The 15,315-nt window shown below is 51.5% G+C and overlaps 2 protein-coding genes across 5 annotated transcripts in view; one reads left to right on the forward strand and one right to left on the reverse strand.

Moving 5' to 3' along the window:
- The window catches only part of Tmem175 (transmembrane protein 175), a 16,139-nt gene extending 14,033 nt beyond the window's left edge, over window positions 1-2,106 (forward strand). For all 4 annotated transcript variants that reach the window (XM_021162196.3, XM_021162200.3, XM_021162197.3 and 1 more), the window contains one exon: window positions 715-2,106. In XM_021162196.3, the coding sequence (XP_021017855.1) occupies window positions 715-1,381 (667 nt within the window). In that variant the 3' untranslated portion in view covers window positions 1,382-2,106. The remainder of the gene's footprint in view (window positions 1-714) is intronic.
- Window positions 1,894-15,315, reverse strand: part of Dgkq (diacylglycerol kinase theta) — a 13,693-nt gene continuing 271 nt past the window's right edge. The window contains exons 1-23 of the mRNA XM_021162189.3: window positions 15,222-15,315; window positions 13,001-13,080; window positions 11,227-11,326; window positions 10,849-10,934; window positions 10,647-10,772; window positions 10,244-10,397; window positions 10,094-10,168; window positions 9,911-10,011; window positions 9,489-9,709; window positions 9,317-9,407; window positions 9,129-9,183; window positions 8,857-8,918; window positions 8,406-8,556; window positions 7,955-7,993; window positions 7,217-7,332; window positions 5,674-5,825; window positions 5,347-5,495; window positions 5,059-5,237; window positions 4,683-4,783; window positions 4,445-4,591; window positions 4,236-4,347; window positions 4,003-4,155; window positions 1,894-3,668 (exon numbers count right to left, since the gene is read on the reverse strand). The exon at window positions 15,222-15,315 is cut by the window's right edge and continues 271 nt beyond it. Of these exons, the coding sequence (XP_021017848.1) occupies window positions 3,567-3,668; window positions 4,003-4,155; window positions 4,236-4,347; window positions 4,445-4,591; window positions 4,683-4,783; window positions 5,059-5,237; window positions 5,347-5,495; window positions 5,674-5,825; window positions 7,217-7,332; window positions 7,955-7,993; window positions 8,406-8,556; window positions 8,857-8,918; window positions 9,129-9,183; window positions 9,317-9,407; window positions 9,489-9,709; window positions 9,911-10,011; window positions 10,094-10,168; window positions 10,244-10,397; window positions 10,647-10,772; window positions 10,849-10,934; window positions 11,227-11,326; window positions 13,001-13,080; window positions 15,222-15,315 (2,646 nt within the window). The 3' untranslated portion in view covers window positions 1,894-3,566. The remainder of the gene's footprint in view (window positions 3,669-4,002; window positions 4,156-4,235; window positions 4,348-4,444; window positions 4,592-4,682; window positions 4,784-5,058; window positions 5,238-5,346; window positions 5,496-5,673; window positions 5,826-7,216; window positions 7,333-7,954; window positions 7,994-8,405; window positions 8,557-8,856; window positions 8,919-9,128; window positions 9,184-9,316; window positions 9,408-9,488; window positions 9,710-9,910; window positions 10,012-10,093; window positions 10,169-10,243; window positions 10,398-10,646; window positions 10,773-10,848; window positions 10,935-11,226; window positions 11,327-13,000; window positions 13,081-15,221) is intronic.

A 15,315-nucleotide genomic window follows, 5' to 3' on the forward strand; every position in this document is an offset into this window, starting at 1 on the left:
TTTTGCACCTGACACTACACTTTTCCTGATACTTTTGAATAACCTTTTCTACTATAATTCGTAAATTCTTATTGGCTAAAAGTAAATATTCATTAGTATCTGATTTCTTGAGGCCTTAGATTTAAGGAGCATTGCAGAGCAACCTGCTGTTGCTTCCATTCTGCAGTCAAGGCTGAAGGACTCAGCCAAGAGGCTATGGTTATGGCAGGAATTCTAGCCAATAGAAGGCTACTACTACCTTCTCCCTGAAGTCTAACCTCGAGTGACAGCCCTCAGGCTCTTTCCTGCCCTTACACTATGATTGGGAGGAAGTAGTTGGCACTTGGGTGTCCCATCATTCATGTCCAGATGATGGGTTCCCATCTGTTGACTCTGTGTTAGAACACAGCCTGCAAGATTTAGGATAGCTGTGGAGAATCTCTCCTATAGGTGTCCTACCCTCAACAATCAACCAGGGCTGTCTGTCATTTCTGGCTGTCAGATAGGGCCACCAGTTGGAAGAGAATATATAGGACTGGTTAAATTAGCATTGTGAGGAAAGAACAGTAACTGTTTAGTATGCTAAATATATGTAAGTAGCACATAGGGAACATTTTTGTGTTCTGAAGATCACACATCATTAATCTCAAATTCACTTTATGATGCTTGGTCTACCCTTCTGGTCCTGTCATCTCTGGGAGGTTGTTACAAATGCCATCTGTTCATACTTCCCAGTGAGGACAATGTTCCGGACCCCAAGGATGTGCAAGAGAAATTCAGTGGCAGCCTTGTGGCTGCCCTGGGTGCATATGGGCCACAATTCTTGGCATACTTCGGCTCCTTCGCCACAGTGGGTCTGCTCTGGTTTGCCCACCATTCACTCTTCCTGCATGTTCGGAAGGCTACACAGACCATGGGGTTACTCAACATACTATCGCTGGCCTTTGTGGGTGGCCTTCCTCTGGCCTACCAGCAGACCTCGGCTTTTGCCCGGCAACCCCATGATGAACTTGAGCGTGTGCGTGTCAGCTGTGCCATCATCTTCTTTGCCAGCATCTTCCAGTTTGCCATCTGGACTACAGCCCTGCTGCATCAGACAGAAACACTGCAGCCAGCTGTGCAATTTGGTGGGCAGGAGCATGCTTTCATGTTTGCCAAGCTTGCACTGTATCCCTGTGCCAGCCTGCTGGCCTTTGCTGCCACCTGCCTACTGAGTCGTTTCAGCACAGCCATCTTCCATCTCATGCAGATTTCAGTGCCCTTTGCGTTCCTGTTGCTCCGTCTCCTTGTACGCCTTGCCCTGGCAGGCCTTCAAGTCCTATGGGGCCTCTGGCCACAGCATCCCCAACAAGACCAGAGTGAACCTGAGACACAGTCCCAGCTCTTGCCTGGCCCCTGCTAATGCCAAGAAAGCCACTCCTGCCTATCCTAGGCATATTGTAAGGGGTCCTATGGAGATGTCTTAGTCCAAGTTTATTGTGACACTGGGGCTGTGGATATATTGGCCTGGGTATTGTTTACATTGTGAAATATCAAGATCTATTTCAAGAGTATGAACATTGTTCACACTTTGCAGTGAGGGGTTTAATCGGAACAGAATTTATTGTTTTTACCCATTTACTTTCCTCCCTTGCCCACAGTATTGCCAGGGGAATTTATCTGTCTGATTAACCTGAACAAGCCACTTTGAGCTGTCACTGAGATCTTGTTTGAGGCAGCAGCATCCAGCCAGGATCAAGGGTCTATCCTATGCCTTGCTCTGACCTGCATGTGACACATAGGCTCTCGTCTAGGCTAACTCAGCCTGAGAAGCTCCTGTCTGGCTCACATCCTCAAAAGTGTAGAGCTTCCCTGGTGGGCCTGCCAGTCTGTTTGCCCATCCTGTACCACTGTTAGACAAAGACAAGAGTCAGCTATGGGACAGCAAAACCCACACTGTGTATTTGGCCCAGATATAACTTAGATCACATTCAGGTAGTGATAAATTACACACAAAGACAGGACCAGTGCACAGGACACACTCCACGTAAAGACAGTCTCACTTAAATACAGAGGACATGCTACACTGATCGTAATTTACAAACAATTCCTACAGATTGAAATAAAAATGAAAAATTACATCACAAAGAGTTTGTTTTGAACATTGAGAATGATGTAAACATGATCATCGACACTGAGCTCACACATGGCTATCTGATGCACTTGTATGCAGTTTTGGCAGAAGCGGGGGTGGGGGGGTGGGGTGGGGGGGTGGCACAATGGTCCTATGAAGCTGCCAGGCAGGGAGACACCCTGGTCCACACACTACCCTGGTGTCACACTTCTGAAGGTGTCCACAAGCCAAGTAATGACACACAGGAGAAGGCTCTGCACTGACTGACTTTTAGGGGTGGGAGGTACTCATCACAGGAGACTTCCCACATAGGTCTTCCCCATCCAGGCCTGGGGCTAGACCTTTAGATGTCTTTAGCCTTTTTTTTTTTTTTTTAATGTTTTCACTTTTTGAGAGGGGCTTTAGCGCTATAACCCAGTTATGTTTTAGCCTGGGGAAATGAATTATAGGCATGTACCAGGCTTAGCTAGGCAGCTCATTTTTGGACAGAATCTTCCTAGGGTCTTAAGTGTGACAATGAATTCTTGGGTGCATGGAAGAGACCACTTTTCTCTCGTTCTGTGAACCTGGTGCCTCCAGCAAGGCCTGGCCATCAGAGCTGCTTCCATTTGTGTAGGAGCCAGGGTAGAAGCTCTACAGCTACAAGGAAGGGCTGTAGGCAGGCAAACACCATGGATATAAAGTGCTATAAGTTGAGTCTAAGGGAGTTCAAGCCACTCCACAACAGATGTTATTTACACACTCCTCAACCAGGTACTACCTGGCCCTGTTCTGAACCCTTCTAGGCACTAGGTGCCCACTCTGGAGTTGAAGAGGGACACTAAGGGCCTAGCACACATTCCAGCTATGACGTGTGAGTGATCGCTAAACTCACTTAGCCTAAGGGTAGACAAAGATTCCCATCCCTAAGTACAACTTTGTCAGTCCATGGCTGGATAAGACCTTGTAACTAATATCTTAAGCCCAAACTGACATCTAGTGATAAGTCCAGGGGACTTGAGAATGCCACACCCACCCAGTCAATACAGGAGAACAGGCAGCTTTCTGGATCTGTTAGGCCAGGGCCCAACATGGTTAGCTGCTTTGAAAGAACAAATGAAATCAGAGGACCCACCTGGATGGCCTGCATCCAGACGTATTGGGTCTAAGAGGGTTTTAAGAGAGGTTTCAAAGGAAGGAATGTGGCTAACAGGACCAGCTCCGTTTTTCCTGTAAGAACTAGTGTTGTGCAGAAGACAAGCTAGCCAGAGCCTCATGCCCAGCCATAGACATTGGTACTATGTATGGCAGCGTGAGTAATGACTATTAACCTACCCACTCCTAAGTTTGCACATGACATTGGGATGGAAACATCCCAAGACCCATGAAGATTCTATGGTCAGTGCTACAGCTAAGTCCATCTGTTGGCCAGCCAGTGTGTGACCAACCAAAGATGAAAAAGGCTGGGTGGTTGAGACCTCTCATCTTGGCTCCTCTATAAAGGATTGCCCTCAGGAGCAGGCAAGGTGTCCACTCGCGTATCCCTGATGGCGCCAGCCTTCCTGGGCTTCTGCTTAGCCTTCCTCAGCATGTGAACCTGTTCAAAGGTAGGGATTGAGGGTCAGAGGGCTAGAGTGACATTTCAAGAGATAGATCTGAGACCTCTGGGCCAGTGAATACTAATTGGTTCCACTCCACAAAAGAGGAAGACCTAGAAAAGCTGTCTAGTAGCTGCTGCCTGCAGCCTATTGAATATCATCTTTAGTTCTTACCTCCTCTCTGAGGCTCTCACCAGGGACACCATGACACCCGGAGTCTCAGAAAGTCAAGGCTTAGTTAGACCCACCTGGCCTCAGCTGCTATACAGCATCAGCCTGCCTGGCCCTGCCCCTGACCCATTTTTACCTCTGCTCACAGCCTTGCCAATATACCTTAGGTGCAGTAGCAGAGATGATCATGTGACCTGGGGCCTGAACCCAGGGCTCACCATCCACCTGCACTGGAGTAGCCTTGAGGAGGGTGACACGGAAGTAGGAGCCTTGGGCAATGCGGATTCCAGAGCGCAGCCCACCTTGTACCTGGCCCTGAGTAAGACAAAAGCAGAGCTGGCTAGTAGGACCCAAGGGGTACCATAGGGCCTACCCACCAGCCTGCGGCTGCTCACCATGTGCACGACACCCGTCACACCCACCACCTCCAACAGCCCGTCGTCTATGCGTGGCTTCTCAAACCTTGAGTCGTTGTCAGAGCCCCACAAGTCGGCCCCTGAGCCCCAGCTGCCCCCAAAAGATGAAAATACAAAGTTAGGTACAGGCCAGACACAGACCTAGCACCTAGCCCAAACTGCAGAGTTTCATAGCCCAGCCCCAGCACCTGGGGATGTTAATGAAGATGAGACCCTCAATGCTGGGTAGCTCCACCTCCTGCTGCTCCACCTGCAGCCGGATCTCCTTGTGTAGGCTTCGAGAGTGGCTGATCTTCTGTAGCCCAACCCGCACATACACGCCCTTGTTGTGGAACCTGCCGCAGGAAGGTAGGCGTTCCAAATGACCAGGTAAAAGCTGCTGGCTGCTATAAGTGACCTGGCCCCCCAGCCTTGCCTTGCTGTTACCTGCTTGTGAATTTGCCAGGCTCCTCTTCACGTGCCTGGTGGAAGTCCAGGCTGAGCTCCGCATCAATACCAATGCCACAGTAGTTATTCATCTGAACAATCTGGAGACAGGGCATAACCAGGATGCTGGCCAGCCACCCCTAAGTGTCCAAAACTGTGCCAGACATCTCTATCTATTGTCACCAGTGCCTTTTCCTAGGAACCTCTCTGCTTAAATGCCACAGCATGCCCACAGAAGGCACAACCCTACAATCCCACAACCCCACAGGCTTCAGTCAACAAGTTCCTGCTCTGCCTTAGGGGTAACTGGGAGGAAAGTTGCACATCAGCAAAGGGGGAGCCATATGTAAGATTCTAGCTGGTGCCACACTGGTACCTTGGGGGGCTCTGTTTCTACCACATTGTTCTCTGTACTATCAATTTCATGAGCATCCAGCAGGATTGTCCATCGATCCATGAGCACAGCATCAGCCTCATCCACAGACACCAGCACAGAAAATGGGTCCTCACCACTATAGCCGGCCCCCCAACGAAGGACCCGGCCAAGGTCATTCCCTGGGAAAGAGGAAAGCAAGCACAATCCATAAACCACCAAAAATCTCTAATAAAACGCACAGTAGGACTGCCCTGAGAACCCATCCTTCAAGTTGATGACTAAGCCCACCTGTACCCAGGGGCAAGATGGCCACAGCTGGCTCTGGACAGGCCAGATGGCGCCTCGTCTCCTCCAGGGCAGCGAGCACCCAGCCAACGGTGCCATCTCCACCACACACCAGTACCCGAAAACAGGGCACCTGGGAGAAAAGGTGGAACCTGTGTGGGAGACAGTATTCTGCCACTACCTCCTGGCTGCCCAGGCCAGAACTTGGATACTCATTCTTGCCCTGGGCAGCCCTTTCCTTTTCAGATGTCCATCTCTGACCACATAGAGGACTTAATGATTCCAGCAGTCCCATTTAGAATTTCTACTAGCTAGAGAAAGGTGGCTCACCCAGGAAGAGGGCCCCCGTTGGTTAGCTCAAAGACCTGGTGCGGATTCAGCAGCTTCCGGAAACTGCAGAGCAGTTCTCGTCCCTTGAGACCCCCACTCTTGGGGTTCACAAACACGAGGAGAGGGCAGCAGTCAGGAGGCAGCTTCGTGTGCTGAGAGGTGGAGGACTGAATTATGTTGAGGTCCCACACTGGAACTGCTAAGCAGTATCCAGCCTCAGATTCCAAGCCTGCTGAGCCAGAGCCAGTCCCTCCTGAGGATAAGCACCTCAGGATCTCCACCTCATTACTGATCTCTCAGGATATCCTTTCTCATGAGAACACCACTGGCTACTTGGAGCTCAAGCACAAATGTCAGAGCCAGATCCACTGTGACATATGTTAAGGGACCATTCCTAGCCTTTTAGCTATGATGCCACAGGCTCATGATGGAAGACCACAGATCCTACCTGGTACCACCAGCCAGCTGGAGTAAGGCCTGGCTTTTGCAAAGCTACCAATGTACCCTTTAGAGGTCAACAGTTTCCAGGTCCCACCTGCCACATGGCAGTCAGAGGACTCAGTTACAGAGGTAATCATTGGTTATGGGAATAAAATCAGTCTCCCCATACATAACGCCAAGAGACAGTCCCTAGGAGTCTCGGCACAGTGGGCTGGTTGAAGTCCCTACAATGGTGTTGAGTAACAGGAGACACATAAGTCAGGCACAGACACAGGGTGAACAGCAGCACAGGGTGAACACCTGCACTGCGGTGAGGATATACTTGGGATAGGGTACCCACTGGACAGGCAGAGCTGCTGGTACTCAACCCTCATTTGCTCCAAGGCAGGCAGCTGACAGGTTTTATGCCTAACTCTGCCACCAAGGACAATGCATGGTTAAACATACAGGGAGCCCTGGCTTATATCCTCAGGCATTGAGAACAGCTACTTCCAGGGCAGGACCAGTGGGTAGGGGAAAGGGGGAACCTGTAGTTACTGCCTAATCCAGACTCATTTCACTTAAATTCTGTTCCTCCTAAACTTGAGCCTGAAGTCAAGATCAGGGTTCAGGTCACACGCATGCCTTGGATACCTGTGGGGACTTTGTGGAGCCCAGGCATATGAATTCTCTGTCCTCTGCTGCCCTCTGCAGCTCTTCCCAGCCACTGCCAGATTCTAAGAGTGGTATCTCAAGTCAGGGAGCTCCACCTACTGGCCAAAAATAATCCTAGGTACATGGCTACCTGTGTAAGGGTTGGGGCCTAGCCTGGCAGGATGTTAATACATGGTCACAACACACTTTGGACTTAAGTGGGGTGGGTATCTTGTGGTGATCTCAATAGGTTAGAAATTCACGGTTCATAATATGAAACCAGCCTTGGTCCCAATCATCATGTCAGAACCATGGACAAACACTGACTCTCTGATCTCTGACTATGATGTAAATTGGTCTGTCTGGTCCATTTAGGGCTGTTGTAAGCCGAGGTGGCACATACCAGCCATCTGGCAATGAGGACATGGTCCTGGGGCATGAAGCTGGCCTCAGAGTCCTAACTACTCACCAGCACTTCTGGAAGCACTAATGCAGTCAGTGGCCGGCCATGCACTGCGGTGTCCCTGGCCAGCATGTATAGCCGCTCAGCCTCTGCGAAGCAGGTGACGTCCAGAATTACTGCACCTACCACAGGTGGGCCAAAGCTCAAGCGGGATGTCCTATGTACCCCACCCACAAGGTATCCAGTCAGGTGTCCTGTGTGTCCTGCCCCTAGGTCCCCAGAGAAGGGTCTGTCCTATGAAATCCACCCCCAAAATGTCACAGCCACAAAGCCTCTCCTCTGTGACATGCCAACCATGCACCTAGGTAGAACCTCGGCTCTCACCACAGCCAGCTCATGTTAGCTGACTACAGGTGGCATCCAGAGTAAGGGGCCACCCTTCCAGCAAAGTATTCCTACAGAAGACAGGCTGAACTCAGGGTCCAATGAGGCTAGTCTCCCTGACCAGCCATATTCACACCCAAATCTAATACCATGAGCACTGCATGGTCTCTGAGTGTCCTGGGTTCACATGTCAAGAAGGCTGACAGTTCTGAAATCCCCCTGCCCAATAAAAGATGCAGGCCCACAGAAAGGACAAAGACTGGGGAAAAGCTAATCTCAGCCACACTGATTAACAAAAGCAACGGATGTGAACCAAGAAACAGAACTAAGGGATGACTCCAGGCACATGGATCTAGAGAAGGAAGCAAAGGGCAGGCTCTTCTATCCCACTCCAAGAGCATCCACCAGGTATCAGCTCACCTTGTAAGGAGTAGACGTGACTCACAGACACCACAGCAGCTGCATAGACAGGTTGCAGTCAGAATAGCATCCTGAAGCCCAGACCTGACCTCCCAATCTGGGGTCAGCCTCCCTCCTAAGGGCATCCAGAGCACAGCCCACCCAAGCAAGCCCTGTCCCATCCTTAGGGGTCAGCCTCCTGGGAACTGTCTACACCCTGTTACCAAACAAGGTCCCTGACTCCTGAATGTACAAGGATTTCCCCAGAAGCATAGACTAGATAGTTTAGGAAACAAGAGGAGGAAAACAGAAGCCCCACAGTGAAAGCGGTGTTGGCTGGCCTGGAGTGGGAACTGAGCTCGGGCTTCAGATGGTGCATGAGGAGGCAACAGAACTTAGGCTTGGCACCACAGTCCCACTGGTCAGTCAGGACCCTTTCCCAGCCAGAGCCCTGGATAGCCCAAGGTCACACCTTTGGTGGCCATGGCCTCATGCAGCAGGTTGCTGTAATCCTGGGGGGACAAGCCAGGTGGCAGGCCACCCACGAACAGGGAGACACGTGGGGCCATGGCCCTGGTCTCAGCCACGTAGAACCGCGTCTGGCTCACCTGGCGCACAGAAGTCTGCGGGAAGAACAGGAATGGGGAGTGCTGACCAGCAGTGCCAGCAGCGCTCCTCCAAATCCCCACTTAGCTCTTCAGGGAACTAACTTGGATACTCTTGAGACTCAAGGCCTCCCAGCTAGAAACAGGTGAAAATGTTACAGAAGGTATAACCAGCCAAGGACATCAGCTGCTGGTTGGGGAGGATATGGTGTCTGAGCAGAGATGCCTGTCTGGAGAGTGGACAGCCTTGATGCCATTCTTCTACAGGCATGGCTAAGGGCTGGCAGTCCCCTGGGAGTGTTGTCTACACCCACTGACCTGTCGGATGTCCCGGAGTCGGTCTAGCAGAGGTTCTTCATCTGCCAGCACGGTCCGTTGGACTGTAGGATTGAAGGACACAGCATGTCAGCACTAGGACCGTCCCTTCCACAAATAGCTGCTCTAAGTCTCTGGGGCACGTGGGGATGCAGGTGAATCTAGGTGGGGCTGTTCAGAAGGGTGTGGTCTAGCCCCTGTGTCCTGGTAGGCCTACTAGAGTGGCAGGCCCAAGCCTACTATACAAAAGGACCTGAGAAATGCAGTCCACTTACCTTGTCTGCTGCTCATGAGCACCTCAATCAGCTGGAATCTCTCCTGATCCTTAACCTATACAGCATGGGTGATATATTAGGCCTAGGACAGAACCCTCCCTTATATCCACATGACATACAGAGGGATAGTAGCTTGGCCCATTGGGTAGGTGACCCTAAAGTTGGGTGGGAATGGACAGGATACATACCTGTTGTCCAAACAGTGGGAGAACCTCTTGAACCACAGACCGTGCTGTACTCTGGGAGTTCACACGGATGGACACGTAGGCCACACCTACCCTGCGGGGATCAGGCTCAAAGTCCAGGTTCTAGGTCCTCACTCTACCCTTCCCTCAACAGATCCTGTTCTTTGAGTCTTACTTGAGCCAGCCAGGGTAGATCTTCAGGATCTCTTGGGTACGAGGCAGAGACCTGATGACCCAGGCCTCAGGCACGGAATCCCGGGGACAAGAGCCTTTACTAGTCTCCTCCTCAGTGGTCCCAGCCTTCCCCAGAGCCTGGGCACTGCCAGACAGGGGCAGTGCCTGCAGCTGGAAGTCCTTAGGGTCCTCGCTGATATAGTAGGCCCGAAGTGCTGCCTCCTGTAGAGGGTAAAGACGCATATGGAAAGCCAGGTGAATAGGGGACTTGTTATGGAGAGCCAGGTTAAGGGAACAGGTGAAGGAGGCAGGTAGGTATAGAGAAGCCAGCTGAGAAAGGGGACCAGATGTGAAGGGAGGGTAAGCAGAGGGCTCCAGTTATGGTAGTGTGTACCATACCTCCGTGTATAAGTTTACTCTTACCATCACTTCCTCATTCCGAGCCAGGCGGGAAACCGTAACCAGACGAAACTGATTTTTCCTCATGGAGTCGTTGCCATCAAAGATCTTCAGGGTCTGTTTGGCTAGGCAAGAGGGGAGCAGTTAAGAACCTTGGGGGGGTCTGGAACTAGGTGGGACAGAGTGACAGCTAAGTAGGACACTTACTGGACTCTGTAGCTGTCAGCATCTCTCTGCCTGTGCCTATAGCAGCACTCCCGTCTACACCATCATCCCCATCACCTGCAGGACAGACAAAGCCCTTATACTCACTGCCTGGCCCAGCCAGGGTATACCCCAGCCCCATCTCTGCCTCACCAAGCTCCAGGACCATGGTCTCAGGGATTCGGAAACAGTGCATCTTGCTGAAGTTTCGGGACAACAGGCGCACACACGAAGGAGGCAGTACCATGGAGCGTAGACGTCCAAATGTACACTCAGGCGCAAGTACTGTGGAGCACACTGAGTGAGCCTGATAGGAAAAAGGTGTAAGTCTGGTACCCTGGGCAGAAAGCTGGCCAAGCACCCACCTAGATAGTGCATGAAGCCAGAGGTGCTACGCCATAACTCAGAAAACAGTAGGATGTAGACAACTTGAAAAAGAGGAACGTTCCCCCTCTCTCACCACATACCCCGTCACAGAGCCCACCCCTACCTGATGGCTTCAACCTCTCTTATGTCCCACAGTCAAGGGCCCCATTCATCCCATTCCCATGCCCACCTGTACACCACACCACTCGCAGCGTACACCAGCCAGCACATCTGAGGAACCACAAGTCTTCCTACAGACCTCACATCGTGCACCAGAAGGCAGGTTCCCCTCCCTCCAGTGGTGGTGATACGTGTCCTGGGGATGGGGGGCGGTCAGAAGCTCAGCCAGTCTACCCCTCCTACCAAACCTACCCCAGCGCTAGTGCACTCACATAATCCTGCTGTCCATCCTGGTGGCACTGACGACAGTCGCTGCAGGCGAAGGGCACACAGTCGGGGTGAACGTGCAGCTCACACACTGGGGGGCGGGCAAGGTTAGGGGCCTCTTGCCACACCCCTGCCCTCCACACTGACCTCTTAGCTTGGGCGGGCTCCAACCCCAAACCCTGCCATCCTGAACCAGCTTCTTTTAGCCTGATTGCTTCCTGCCTGGTAGGCTCATACTGTTGGAGCCCCCAAAGTCAGCTTGAGCCTACCACCCATGCCTTTGACAAACCACAGGTAGAGGAGGGTTGGGCTACCTGGGGTAGCAGAGACCAGCTCCTTGAGAGAGGAGCTCAATTCCAAGGGGGCCAAGGGCCCAATGGTACCTTCACAGCGGAATGCGGGTACCTCCAGGCTCTTGCGGCAGACCACACAGAACTTGCGCTTGTAGAGACCAAGGGAACCAAAGCAGTGGGCTACAGGCACCTATAGGAACAGAACAATCCTGATTTAAGCCTGCCTGGTCCTGCACCCTTATCCTTGGTAGCCCTGTGAACTGGCCCAGCATTACCTTTTGGTAACTGCTTGGACAGAGAGAATCATCTCTCCTCTGCCTTCACCTTCACAAATCTGCAAGTCAGGTCTTGCTTGAGACTACCTATCTCAATCCAGCTATACTACCATGAGCCCTGGACTGGAGCTAGCCTGGCTGATTGTGGGACAGGCAAGCAGAGAAAAAGCTCTGTAACTTCACATCTGCAGTATCGTAAGCACAGTTTTTAAAAAAATGTTCACCTGATACCCATTCCTCCCTCCACAGGCCAGCAAGATTACCAGGCGCCTGTCTTATTAGATTCAGGAGCCTCCAACACCCCTCAGATTTGCCCTCTTGGAGGCACAGTGACTGTGAACATGTGAGAGCAAATTACCTTCCTATGAAAACAGATCATAAGGATCAGGTCCTAACTTGACTGGCCCTTAGCCCAAGACTTAAAGCACATTCAATAAGCAGAAGAGAAAAACTGCACACTAGAAGGATGGTGTGTATGTCAGGACGGAAGATGATTTCTGTTTTCTTTTTAAATAAATCCTCTGAGCGTTTTGAAATCATACTAGTATTTCTTCTCATCACAAGTAAGGCATTGAGATTGTTTTAAAAATGTATAGCCCCAACGTGTTCATGTTCATTCACAGGGGCAACCCTCTTGGCAAGCATAGCATCCTGAGACAGCAGCCAGCATCCTTGGATCCCTTTGTACTCACACCTAGTCATCAAGTATCCACCAAGCAGCAACATTAAAGGGAAAGCTGACAGTATTCAGAACACTCGTCATCCGTCAGCATCAACTTCTGCTTACTGTGGTGCCTCATCCCCTCTTCCCCACTTACTCATCTCCTCTCCTCCACCTGCTGGGAGGCAGGGCCCACCTACTAGTACAGGCAAGTACAAGTTCAGAGCAGCTGAGCTATCAGTGATCTGGCTTTGTGGATGCAGCAGATGGGAAGTGAGGCCACCATGCTCACTCACCTGTTTGAGCTGTGTCTGGCTATGCTGCTCTCACTGTTATCATTACTCACAGAAAGGAAGTCCCCCTACCTGCTAGGAGCCTCACTGCTCTCTCCAGAGCCCCGTGGAGAAAAGTCAATGGCCCAAACATGCTCCAACTCCAAGGCTCAGAGGCTTTTTACATAAACCTGTGATGTTACAACCTCTAGAGGTTTATGTGCATCTGTCAGAGGCAATCAGAGATTCCCCTGTGCTCTTTACCTATTTTCCAGTGTTAATAAAACTCGTCAGCGTCATAGCCAGAACACTGAGAGTGCATGTAGTCCAAGCAAAGTACCCAGACTCCAGGACTCCTCATTTGCCCTTCTGCAGCTACATCCTCTTCCTAACCTTGAACCTCTGATCTGCGTTCTTCTGGCTTCCTCATTCTGAGTGTTCCATAGACAAGAATGTGCTCTTCGACACTGACTTTTCTCAGGCTCTAGAAATCCACTCAAGGTGCTCAGCTCATCAATGGCTCCTTCCTTTTGACTGTGAGCAGAATTCTGCCCTTTGCTCCCTAACCATGAGGTGGCTAAACTGAATAATGCAAAGGACAGCTAGAGGTCAGCACTTAAGCCCAGGAAAGCCATATGTTCTGCCCCCACACTCACCCGGATGAGGCTCGGCGCAATGCTTGTGCACGGGGTCTTCACCTGCTTCAGGCACTTCTCATGGGACATGAAGTTGCAGACTGCAGGGAAGAGAGATGTGTCAGTCAGTCCACCTTGCTAAACACCATAACAGGGCTAAGAGTCCATCATAAAGAGGTCACTCAGCCAGAGCTGACTGGGGGAAGTTCTTGAGCTGAGCCAGTGAGCATGGTACCCATCCCTGTTTCATCCTGTGATCCTAGGCAATAACACCATCCTCAGGAGCCGGATGCCACAGTAGGACCATGGTGGGAGATGAGTGTGTTCTGCCGTCTTGGGAGTGGCCCAATCCCCTCACACTGCCTCAGCTCCCTTGTCTCTGGGGCCAACAGAGCAGACAGCTGAGTCCCCAAAGACAGGGTGCACATAAACAAAACACACCTGGTTGGGGAGGGGGGCTTGTTTCCAGACCTCAGCACAGCAGAGCTTCAGCAGTGAAACAAACTTGGAGATGTACAAGAGGGAACAGAAAGCTGTGTAACATATCAGAGGTAGGGCAGGACAAGGGAGTGAGTGAGGGGCCTGGGCTGGGCTCCACAGGTGGGATACTGATGAGAGGCTGTAGAAATGAAGGGACATGGCCACTAAGACAGCCTGAGAAGCCAGAGCCTATCCAGCTGCTGCTTCCCTCATGCTGAGACCCCAGACACCTCATTCCTAGAAAGAGACAAACGTTTTCCATAGGATGCTCTGCTTGAAGGATGCTAGGAGAAAAGCAGATGACTAAGTAATGACCTAAGAGGATTCTTCCCAGGCACTCAATTTTCTCCACCTCAGAAGGTCCTGCCAGCTGCCTTCCCTGTAGGCTGAGACCTTCTTATGTTCCTGCAGGTGGAAGGCTCCTGCTCATACCCTTGTGAGGACAGCTACAACAACGCTGCTTAGAAGGGTCTCTGTACCCTCTTCTGGGTAACAGAATCTTGGGCTGCTATACATGAGGATTTTGCTTAGGTTTCCTGATTCCTAGGCACAGGGGTCAAATCTGTGAGGGGTACCTGGATTCAAATCCTACTTTCATTATCTCTCAGTTCTGCAGAGATCCTAGGTCTAGCCTCTGATCAGTGGGTTTGTCTCCACTACCTTTACCTTCCCAGATTAGACTTAGACTTCAGACTATGCCTTCTATGACTTTCAGCCATAAAGTGAGTCAGAGGACCATCCTGCCTAGGCCACCTTTGTACGTCCTGGGGCATAGCTTCAGATATGCAGCTAAGTCAGTGTATACTTCACAGCCTCCATCTCAGTGGGACTCTGATATTTTAAGAGGGCAGATAAGACAGAGAAAAACAGGTGGCCACTCCTATGTCACTACTAGCCCTGAGATACCATGAAAACCTTGCCATCCTCACTAGCAGAAGACACGCCTCTGTGAGGAGCTATGGCCTCAGTGATCCTGCCCAGAGCACACGCCTGTTCCCCAAATAGGGCAGGTCCATTGCTCCCACCTTCGGACCCTGGTCAGGTGACACTGTCAAAGGCCCAGATGTCCCCCACAGATTTGGGTCTCAACTTCTTGTGAAGCTGCCTCTTCACAAGAGTAAGAATAAAAAGAGGGGCAGTCATGGAATTACCTGGAGAGCTGAGAAAGAGGTGCCATCCTCTCTGTCCTGCCCAGCCGGCTTGGCAGCTGGGTGGGAGCTGTGCTGGGACATGCCACAACTGTAAAGAAGGCTGGGCCTAGCTCTCCAAGCAGTTGAGCCTGAACAGAGCAGCATTAAATCCCTCTGTGCATCAGCATGCACGCGGGACAAGAATGCCCAGGACCCACACCAGCCACTCCTTGCTGCCCCAGTCACTTAGGATGCCAGACACGGGTACACCAGTGGGAGCCCCATTGCCTCAAGTCTCAGTCCTACCTTCATATCTCTAAGCCCAGGCCCAACAACTGCCTCGGCACACTCCTTTGGATTACAACAACAGCACTGCACTATGGCGACTCGGTCTCCACCTCCCACTAGGAAATCCTGAGATCTCAGGTCAAGAGAGGCCAGACCCAGGGTACCCCTCCTTCTTGTCCTTAAAAGCAGGGTGTCACCTCCATAGGAAAGTCCTACTCAAACCAGAGTCTGTCTCTGTGCCCACCCACTGCCAAGAGGGACAGGTCTCAAAGGTCAGGGCAGTGTCCCGGGAAGGAGGGCATCTGCTCCTGGGAGCGGCCTTAGGACGCGGGGTGGACTCTCACCATCGCACAGGAAGCCAGCCAGTCCCCAAATGAAGTCCGAGCAGAGGTGGCAGAAGGTAGGCTTGGTGAGTGTCACCTTGCGAAAGCTGTGGCC

The sequence above is a fragment of the Mus caroli genome, unplaced genomic scaffold, assembly GCF_978045245.1.
Source record: "Mus caroli unplaced genomic scaffold, Mus_caroli_1 scaffold_4, whole genome shotgun sequence".
Lineage (NCBI taxonomy): Eukaryota > Metazoa > Chordata > Mammalia > Rodentia > Muridae > Mus > Mus caroli.